Below are 10,922 nucleotides of genomic sequence, written 5' to 3'. Positions count from 1 at the left end.
ACTTACGGAACTTAAGGTGTATCTTCGTACATTTTATCAATGGACAAATTGTGCAATCATAATTTACATATGTCTATTTCTCTCTATATATAATGGGGCAAATCTCACTTTGGATTTTGTATCCGTGTAAAACTTAAACTAAACATTATACCAATTTAAACTTTAAACTGTTTGTAGTAAAGGATGAGTGATAGGATGGATGAATGTTAGAATCTACTCAAATATTGCGTTAACTTGTTTTTTAGATCATCAGATATTTTAGTATATTTTGATTCTTGCTATATTTAAAAATAGCTCAATTATTAGTCGATCTTGGAGAATCTTATTCTTGAAGCCTGTAAAAAGGCAACACTTTGAACTTTACTCGTCTATGTTTCTTTTCCTTTCCATTTTTCTTTTCTTTTTTAATTACGCTAGGAAGGACATAACAAATAAGAGGGTGTTACCTTATATGTACTATAAAGGAATCAAAATCTCCCATTTTTTTGGTGTGGAGTATTAAGAATTTAGAAGCTGTGTGTAGCACTTAATTCCCAAACCAGTTTGAGTGAAGAGAAACTTTTGAAAGATTGAAAAATCGGAGGCCAATATGGGAAGTTCAATAAAGAAAGATATTCCAATTATTGAACAAGGACTAACCATCCCTGAAGTCTGTGTCGAGGACGCAGCACCCAGACAATACAACAGTAAGTTCATCCATCTACATATTCTGTCCCTTATAATTCATGCCCTTCCTTAAATTTACACCCTCTCTTTCTACATTCTTATTACGAACTCCCCTAGTTTTTTTCAAAACAGATTCTACTATAATTGTTGCTGGATATATATTAATAATCTGTGAATTAAGATATTGCTAAATGGACTTTGTAAGTTTTATACAGATGAGAAATCAATATGTATATATTTTATAAAAATTGTGAAGTTTTTATATGAGATATTCGGGTTAAATAGAACACAATAATGTATTTTTTAAGAAAACATTTGTCAAAACCGATACCTTTCAAACTCCTTTATTATTGTTGTTGTTATTATATTCTGTTTATTTAGTATGTGTAGCAAAAACGGAGGAAGAAGACGGATTATCTCAAGAAGCTGATCGGTTAAGAAAAGCTGCTATAAAGGGCGACTGGAAGACTGCAAACTCTATATTTAGCAAATATCCGTTGGCTGTCAATTTGAAAATAGGCCCTTCTAAGACAACAGCGCTTCATATTGCTTCTGTTTGTCACCAATTTTCTTTTGTTGAAAAATTGGTAAAACTTACCTCTGGATCTGACTTAGCTAACAAAGTTGAAGGATTCACAGCTCTTAGTTTTGTCGCTGCTTCAGGAGTTGTAAGAATTGCTAAATTAATGGTTGACAAGAATCGCGAACTTCCAAACATCATTAATGATGATAAAACTTTCCCACTTTTAATGGCGGTAGTTTTCAAACGCAAAGACATGGTTTCCTTTCTCTTCCGCAAGATTAAATTTGAAGCTCTTGAGACTGGTGGACAAATTCAACTTCTCATTTGTACTCTCCTCGCTGATTATTATGGTTCTGATTTTCTAAATCCCTTGATATTATATTCAATATATATCATCAATAACTTAAGTTAACTTCTTTAATTAATTTGGATCATAAGACAAACCCATTTGTTTTGTGTTTTAAGTTTTGTTTTTAAAAACTAATTTTCTTAAAAAAAAGATACAAAAAGAGTCCACATGTACATGGGACATCTCCACTAGCTAGGTGAACACTTCCTTAATTAACACCCTAAAAAATAATTTTTAAACAAGAAGGTGCTTGATAACTAATTCACCTATATAGTTTTTGTTTTTAATAAATAAGAAACTTAAAAACCAAAATTTTAAAAACCAAAAAACAAAAACAAAAAATTGAAATGGTTATTAAATGGTCTTAATTAAATACTAACTTATCCCGTTAATTTACTGTAGATGTAGCTTTACAGATTTTAAAAATCAAACCTGAATTAGCAAAGGAGAAGAATTCAGATGGTTACACAGCTCTGCATGTACTAGCTCAAAAGCCATCTGCAATTAGTAGCAGCAAGGAGCTTAGCTCTTGGAAAAAACATATGTACTCCTGTAATAATACATCAACTTTTAATTTAGTTTCTTCTCGTTTGGAAGATACGTAAAAATAATATTTAGAAATGTATACAACTAAATCTTTTGTGTATTTGCTATAGGGTTCAATGGAATTTACAATAAAGCTCTAATGCAGACATTAGCCCATCAAATTGTTGATCTTTTATGGAAGTATGTTACAAAAAATGTTTCCACAAATGCGGTAGCAGATCTAATTGGAACACCCTCATCAATATTGCGCGATGCAGCAGAAATTGGAAATATCGAGTTCCTGCTAATACTCCTTCGCCAAGATCCACAATTAATATTGCAAGTTGACAAGGATAATAAAACGAGCATATTTCATATAGCAGTTGAAAATCGACAAGAAAGTGTGTTCAGTCTTATATATGAGATAGGAGGGTTGAAGGATTTTATCGCCTTTATCAAGGATGATAAAACTGGATGCAACATATTACACTTAGCTGGAATGTTAGCAGCTCCACATCACTTGAGCAGAGTGTCAGGAGCAGCTTTACAAATGCAACGAGAGCTTTTGTGGTTCAAGGTATACGACCATTTTGGTGCATATATTTGAACTTTTTTCTTTTTAATACTATATATAATATATCCTTATTGAGTTAAGATTTGAAATTATGTTGTACTTAACTTCAAGGAAGTAGAGAAAATCGTTTATAGCTACCATATACAAGTAAAATGTAAGGACCTTCCAAACCTTACCAGAGGGGAGACAAAATTAGATCCCGCTGATACATTCACACCTCGGGAACTCTTCTCGAGACAGCACAAACAACTACTAAAGGACGGCGAGGAGTGGATGAAAAATACGGCAAACTCATGCATGGTGGTGGCAACTTTAATCGCGACAGTGGTTTTTGCGGCGGCGTTCACATTTCCTGGAGGCAACAATGATAAGGATGGTACTCCCATTTTTCGACAGAATCAAGCATTCACAATGTTCGTAATAACAGATGTTGCTGCTCTAGTGTTGTCTACAACTTCCATACTCACCTTTTTGTCAATTTTGACGTCGCGCTACGCTGAAGAAGATTTTTTGATGTCGTTGCCAGGCAAGTTATTGTTTGGGTTACTGACATTGTTTCTTTCTATTGCATGCATGGTGGTGGCTTTCAGCATGACCTTCTTTATTGCGTATGATAAAACAAACGCAAAGTTTCCATTGGCCATTGCAGCAGTGACCGTCATACCAATTGGATGTTTTTGTGTATTTCACGTTAGACTCGTCGTTGATATATTGCGATCAACTTATTGGTCTTATTTCTCTTTTAGAAAACGCAATATAAAGCTATTTTAGTGCAATCGCACAGATGCCTATCTATTTAACTTGGGTTGTTTTTCTAAAATGTTTATCACCCTGTAATAATGTGTCACACCCTGTGTAAGCCCCATTTTTTAATTTTTGAACTTTCTTTATGGAGAAGAATTTTGAATAATTGTGAACTAGAGAGGAAAAAGAAATTGGAATTGAGATTCAAAATGTACAAGTTGTTCATAAAAGGACAAAGAAGAGGATTTGTGATTTATTTACTAAAGAAAAAGTAGTAATGACATCTCATATTTTCTTCCTAATTTATTAATTTTCAATAGTTGGATGTTCGTATTCCAAATATTTGCTAGGGTAGATGACTATTTAACGAGAGATCATTAGAGTGTGATCAAAGTTTCATCTAGCTTTAGCAAAAAGGAATAAAACCTTGTCCATAGTATACAAGTAAGGATAAAATTTTTCCTTCAATTTCGTTGAGATAGAAACAAAAGTTTCCATCACAAATTCACACAAGCAAAAGCCATATAGGAAATTATTAAATCTTCATGTAATGTTGATAGAAGTATTCACAAAATTATTTTTTTAAAAGAAAAATTGTTGAAGGTAGCATTTTCATAATATGATATTGTAAATATAGTACATTGTTTTATAATTTTAAAAATATGGCTAAATTTTCATTTATAAAAATACTCTTCATCTTAAATTTGTTATTATTTTTAAACTACCCTTCAATAACTTATTTCTCTTCCAACAAGCTCAATTTTGGAGTCAATGAGCTACACTTAAAAAGACAGAGGAGCTACACTTAAATTCTTTCGCGACGTATAAGTTTGCTTCGGGATCGAAGTCGGAAAAAATCTGTCGGAATAGGATATTTCGATGCGCGGGATATATGTTGACACATTTTCTAATGTAGAATTGTGTGCGTCGGAAAATGTCAAGGGCTATCCCGATGCTATAAAAAAAAAGTACCTTCCCATTGTCATCATCTTCTTGCTTGGGTAACCATCCATTTGATCATCTTCTTCAACTTGCTCCTCTTTTGGAGCTGTTGTATGCAAACAAACATATGCAAAAATTCAAACCACGAAGTCACACTAAGCAGTAAGTAAATAACAAGAAAATAAATTCATACTTTACCTTCTAAATTCACCATGGTTGCCAAGAACATCAAGAGTGATTACAACACATTCCAAACGGTTGAATATAACAAAAACAAAAATGAATAAGAAATATTCAGATACTTAGAATAAAAGAAAGCCAATGATAGAAAAAGAAATTAAGAACAAATTCAAATGGGTTTATGTTTAGGATTTTGAACTTTGATTTACCTTCAACCAAGAAGTTGTGAAAGAGATGAAGACGAAAGGAGTTGTGGTGGCGGACAGAGCGGGCGGCAATGGGCAGACGACGATCTCTCTCTCTCTCTCTCCTTTACAAAAACACAAAATATCATAGTATATAACTACGATGGACTATCATGAGAGACACAGATAGTAGTCTATCTTGGTCTCTGTCACGGAAAGATTGTGATGTTTTGTTATATTATAAATATTTTTAGAAGTTTTGTTACTTAAATTAATTTGTCTATTAATTATATTAGGATATTTTCAAAATTAGCAAAATGGACCAAAATATAACAAAATTTGATTGTCTATAAATGATAAACACTCCTACAATTCTATCCATGTCTATTGTATACTAATTATAGAATTTGAAAATTTTCTATATAATTTTTAAATATTTTAGTAGTTTTGTTAGTTACAATAATTTTTTATTGTATTATTATTGTTCATTATTATTATTTAGGAGAAGTTGCAAATATAACAATTAAATACAAAGTATTAGCATATATAACAACATTTTAAAAAAAATTATAAAAGTAACAAAATTTGTTGATAAAAGTTTATCACCATAGATCATATTACAAAGTTTATCACCATAGATCACTATTACAATTATTATTTGCACAAATTTTATATAATACTTACAACGGACTGTTTATTTGTATGTGTAGCGAAAAAGAAGGAATTAGAAAACATAGGAAACTCGTTATATAAAGCTGCAGAAAAAGGTGACTGGAAGGCTGCAAAAATCTTTATTTAAGAAAAATCCATCAGCTATCACAATGAAAGTAAACAAAGCAAACGATACTGCTCTTCATGTTGCTGCTATGGCTAAACAAACCTCTTTTATTGAAAAGTTGGTTCAACTTTGTTCTCCATCTGACTTAGCTGCCAAAAATCAAGGTGGCAATACTGCCCTTCATTGGGCTGCTTCATCAGGAGTTGTAAGAAATGCTGAACTAATGGTTCAAAAGAATCCTGATCTTCCACATATTCATGATTCGAACGAAGTACCTCCATTGTTAAGGGCGGTAATTTACAAACGCAAACACATGGCTTCCTTCCTCTTCTTCAACACTAATTTTGAAGCTCTAGAAACTACTCAACCAATTAATATTCTCGTTGCTACCATCAACAGTGGTTTTTATGGTATCATCGTGTTTCTTCCAAATCCTATATAATAGTAACAAATTGAAACTATTTATCAACATAGCAAAACCTATAAAATTCTTCATACTTAATTTAAGTTTTGTTGCTATATGTTAAAACAGTTTTAAGTTTTTGCAATATTCATAACAATTATTTCTCTCTATATTTAGAGTAACAATTAGGTATGCATCCAATCTTTTATGCATCCCATCCTTCTCATCGTCAAATCAACGCAAATAATTAAAATGTTTCACACATAAAATAAGAAGAATTTGTCGGTGAAATTTTTTTATTGGACATTTGGTGGGATGCACCTAGATAAGATGATGTTCGAAATGCATTTAATTATTTTTCATATTATTATATATATATACTTGATCTTTCTTTATTGTAGATATAGCATTAAATATTCTGGAAAAGAAACCTGAATTAGCACAACAGCTGCTGAACGAAGATGGTGAAATAATTTTGCATGAACTAGCTAAAAAGCCATTCGCAATTGGTAGCAGCAATGATCTTAGCTTTTGGAAAAGGCATATAAACTCTTGTAATATTACATCAACTATGTTTACTTCTCAATTGGATATATACGTACGTATTAGAAATTATGTGTAATTAGTTAATTAAATATTCGTGTGGTTGCTAGGCTTCAAGGGAGTTTACAAAAAAGCTCGAATGCACACATCAGCCCATCAACTTGTTGAACGGCTATCGAAATGTTTCATGACGGACCTTTCAGTATATAAGATACTGACGAGCGCAGCAGCAGTTGGAAATGTCGAGTTATTGATAACACTTATTCGCCAAAATCCGCAATTGATATGGCTCGTTGACGAGGATTATAAAAGCTTGTTTCATGTAGCACTTGAAAAATGACAAGAAAGTGTGTTTAGTCTAATATATGAAATACCGGGAGCGGTAGATATAATTCCCAACTGGCACGATATTAAAAAACAGTTTAACATGTTACACTTGGTTGGAATGCTAGCGGCTCCATGTCACTTGAATAGAGTGTCAGGGGCAGCTCTACAAATGCAACGGGAGCTTTTGTGGTTCAAGGTATGCCATCTTTTGCTACATACATTTTTTTCATTTTTACTCCCTAATATATCATGATTGTGTAAATTTTGAAAAGGTTTTTGTTATTAACTATAAGGAAGTGGAGAAAATCATTTTATCCGACCATGTTGAAGTGAAATGCAACCAAATTCCAAAGCTTTCTACAGTGGAGATAAGAACGGACGACCCTGCTGATAAACTCACACCTCGTGAACTCTTCTCAAAACAGCACAAACAACTACTTAAAGATGGCGAGCAATGGATGAAAAACACTGCAAACTCATGCATGTTGGTGGCAACTTTAATCACAACAGTGGTTTTCGCCGCAGCATTTACCGTTCCAGGGGGCAACAATGATAAAGATGGCACTCCCATTTTCCAACAACATCGAGCATTCACAATATTCGTAATATCAGATGTTTCATCTCTGGTGTTGTCTTCAACTTCCATACTTACTTTTTTGTCAATTTTGACGTCGCGCTATACAGAAGATGATTTTTTGAAGTCGTTGCCAAGCAAGTTATTGTTTGGGTTACTGACGTTGTTTGTTTCTATAGCATGCATGGTGATAGCTTTCAGCGCGACCTTCTTCATTGCGTATGATAAAACAAAGACGAAGTTTCCGTTGACCATTGCAGCAGTGTCCATCATACCAATTGGTTTCTTTTTGTGTATTTCACTTTAAACTCGTCGTTGATATATTGCAATCAACTTATTGGTCTTATTTTTCTTTGAGAAAACGCAAGAAAAAGCTAGTTTAGTGCAATTGCACAATCTATCCAACTTTGTTGGTTTTCTTTTTTTTTCGAAAATGATACAATTCAGTTAGGTGCACACAAGCATCCTTACTAGATAGGCACTCTTTTTACACCCCATCATCTCTTTAGATATATTCAATGAGCACAGGAGAGTACAAAAGTTCAATACAGAATAAAGAGGACTAGAGATAAGCCCATGCAAACAGAAAACACCCATCAAACAGCCCAAGCAAACAGAATACACACATCACATGAGGGCACTGATATTAAGAGCTATTACCGTAGGAGAATACAAAGTGAAAAGAGAACTTTTGGAAAACCATAGTCCAGTGATGTTGCAGATGCCTTCCCACAACTTTGTTGGTTTTCTAAAAAGTTATTTCTGATTATGCAATAATGTGTCACACCTACAAAAATTAATGTGTCACACTCTTGTAGACCTAAATTTGTTTGGTATTTTGTTTCTTATATCATCCTTATTTTGTTAAATTTTGCTTAATTTCAAATTTCAAATTTTAAAATAAAATTAAAAAAATAAACAGTTTTAACTCAATAATATTCAAATATTTTCCTTTTTCTCTTTTATTTAATAAAATAAAAGTAAAAGACTTTTTGTGGAGTTAGAATCAAATTTCAATAGTCAAATCTTTTATTCAACAGATGAGTGGTCAATTCTTTCCGAGTTCGATTTCAATATTTATTCTGAAATTTCTAATATATTGGTAAATATCACTGCTTATTCGTTTATTGCTTTAAATGTATTATTAAATTGTATATTTATCAATATAACTTTATAGCATTACTTTTAGATTGCTTAACTAGCATGTCTTTTTTTAATCTATTCACAAGTTTCCGAGCTTCTCTCAAGCATACCTTTCCATCAATTAATGACATGGCTTTTGAATTTGGCACGGATGAGGGAGCTATAGAAGTGTCAATCTAGTTAAGATGTTGAATCTAGTTAAGATGTTGTAGTGCATCCTTGATCCCTTATGCTTTGTAATGTTTTTTAAATGTAACTTTACATATTTAAATTATTTTTAGTCATATTTTTGTATTCTTTGAGATGGAAATTGGTGGGGGAGGAATCAGTGAGCGCATCAAACATCTCAACTAGGTGAACACCTTCTTAGCTTCCTTATCACCACTCAAATCAAAAGATGCATGAATCAGAGAAAGATATATGAGCTGAAGATGCGCCAAAAATTTAGTTTCAACACTTTTGTCGAATTTCTGTATTTCTTTTTTCAAGGAAACAAGGTGAAGGAGCAGAGCACTATCACCAAATGACATTTATCAAGTTAGAAGTTAGAGGTGGAGGGCAAGAGTAAAGCCCCAGAGAATGACCACACAAATTAGTTGAAGAAAGCTCCCGAGTTTAGGAAAATAGCACTATGGGAATAGATTTTAAAACATGAATGCCTACTTAACCAACATCCCTGTCAAATTACATTTTAAAGCTGATGCTTGTGTCAGTGAAAATTGAATTGTTTCTTTCGATGTTTCATATGATGGCAACCGCCTTGTTGAATTTGATTTATGTTTTTGATGTTGCATTTAAGATCGCATAGAGTTAGACACAGGGCTCTTATATTTGTCTCCTGCAGAACCATCCCAATTTCCTCTCTAGTAGACTTCTTCCATAATTCCTGCACTTTAGAGCAATGGATGAAAGCGTGGTTCATATCCTCACTTGCTGATTAGCATGATACACAACAAATTAGATTAAGGCATAAAGTCGGGAACCTTTTCTACAATATTTCCATCGTGTTCAATCACTCATGAATAACCATCCAAATAAAGAATTTGTATTTCTTTGGGATATAGGAACTCCATAGGGTGTTTAGCAAGGACTGTTGAATATTAGCGTTGTTGAATTTTGATTCCTCAAGCAACAACACCGAGGCAACAGTAAACGTACCATTTTAGTTAGGCATCCATCTCCGCCTACTAGGTCCATTGTTCAGTGATATCTGAGGAAGCTAGATTATTTTTTATGTTCTGATTAATTTGTGGACAGAGCAAAAAGTCTTGGACGTATGCTAGACAAAGAAGCTTGTCCGAGCCATTTGCTATGCCAAAAGAATAAATTTTCTCCATTATTGATCTTCCATTCTAATTTCGACTTAAATCAATCTTAATCCCCAAGTGGCCTTTGAGCTACTGAATTTTCCTTCAGTGGAAAACTCTCCGAGATGAGATTTCTTATATTTTGCATCAATGACTCTCCTCCAAAGCGGTTGTGGTAGCACCAAAGCCATTTGCTTAACAAAGCAACATTTGTACGAGTTAATTTTGTAATGCCCAGACCACCAGAGAGTTTTGGAGATGTACATATATTCCCCATTTTATAAGATGGGAATTAGAAGCTTCATTGTTTCCTCTCCGTAAAAAGTTCCTCCAATGTTTTTCAATTTCTTTGTGGGCGCTTTAAACATTGAAAGAAGATAAGTTGGGAGACTTTTCCGGGAGGAGTTGATCAAAGTTAGTCTTCCGCCTTTAGATATTTGATTGTATCTCCATCCATTTAACCTCCACTGGACTTTGACGTTTATTGTTTGTTCCCAAATTTTCTTTTTTATTGTGGTTTGCCACCAAGGGGGGTTTCTAAGTAGTTCATCGGAAAATGTTGAATAGAAAGTCTCCAATTATTAGCCACAGTTTTGATTCTCTCCGTTGATATGTTTCTGTATTAGTTTAGTCACATTTCTATATTTTTTTTAAAATAGCAATGAAACGGAGATGAACTTGTTATATATCAATCAAGCGGAGATGATAAGGGTGCTATGGGATGTCCACCTAGTGGAGATATCCTAGTGCACCTGCAGATAGAAACTCATATTTACAAGTTATAGCAAAATTTTTTATTCTATCATTGTCTATTAATACCACTAATAGAAGCATATACGTGTCTATCAATGTGTTTTATTGATAGAATATGAAAATTCTGCAATATGTTTTACATACTTTCTCAAATTTGCTATTTTTGACAATTCTCCTTCAACAATTTAAAGTTATTTTAAAATCTTTAAAATTTTATCTTTTTTAGTTTTGTAGAAAATGTCTTAAATCATTTTCTTTTAAAATTTTGTTTTTAATATTTTATTTTTTCTAAATTTCCTACCACTAAGTGTAGAAGTATTTCACTACAAGAAAAGGAGATTTTGCCGACGTACAAAATCATCAGGAGATATATGAAAAGCGTTGGAAAAGGCTTTTCCGACGCATA

At 32.9% G+C, this 10,922-nt stretch overlaps 2 protein-coding genes across 3 annotated transcripts; both read left to right on the top strand.

The window, feature by feature from the left end:
- The first annotated feature begins 475 nt into the window (after positions 1–475).
- LOC101212810 (ankyrin repeat-containing protein NPR4) lies at positions 476–3,547 on the top strand. Of its 2 annotated transcripts, none has more exons than XM_031883200.1 (5): positions 476–686; positions 1,057–1,539; positions 1,941–2,090; positions 2,195–2,640; positions 2,749–3,547. In XM_031883200.1, the coding sequence occupies exons 1-5, from the start codon at positions 590–592 to the stop codon at positions 3,406–3,408; spliced, it is 1,836 nt and encodes a 611-aa protein (XP_031739060.1). In that variant the 5' UTR covers positions 476–589; the 3' UTR covers positions 3,409–3,547. The 2 variants fall into 2 exon arrangements, with proteins under 2 accessions (XP_031739060.1, XP_004145188.1); XM_004145140.3 differs by having other exon boundaries at positions 1,048–1,539.
- A 1,962-nt stretch (positions 3,548–5,509) lies between these two features.
- On the top strand, positions 5,510–7,620 carry LOC101203688 (ankyrin repeat-containing protein At5g02620). Its single transcript, XM_031881887.1, has 5 exons — positions 5,510–5,876; positions 6,271–6,423; positions 6,523–6,734; positions 6,834–6,935; positions 7,033–7,620. Exons 1-5 carry the CDS (start codon positions 5,510–5,512, stop codon positions 7,618–7,620), a joined length of 1,422 nt encoding a protein of 473 aa, XP_031737747.1.
- Positions 7,621–10,922: the final 3,302 nt, after the last annotated feature.

This window comes from Cucumis sativus, chromosome 1 (assembly GCF_000004075.3).
Source record: "Cucumis sativus cultivar 9930 chromosome 1, Cucumber_9930_V3, whole genome shotgun sequence".
Lineage (NCBI taxonomy): Eukaryota > Viridiplantae > Streptophyta > Magnoliopsida > Cucurbitales > Cucurbitaceae > Cucumis > Cucumis sativus.
The sequence above is the reverse complement of the archived record's forward strand: the minus strand, read 5'-3'. Positions and strand labels throughout refer to the sequence as shown.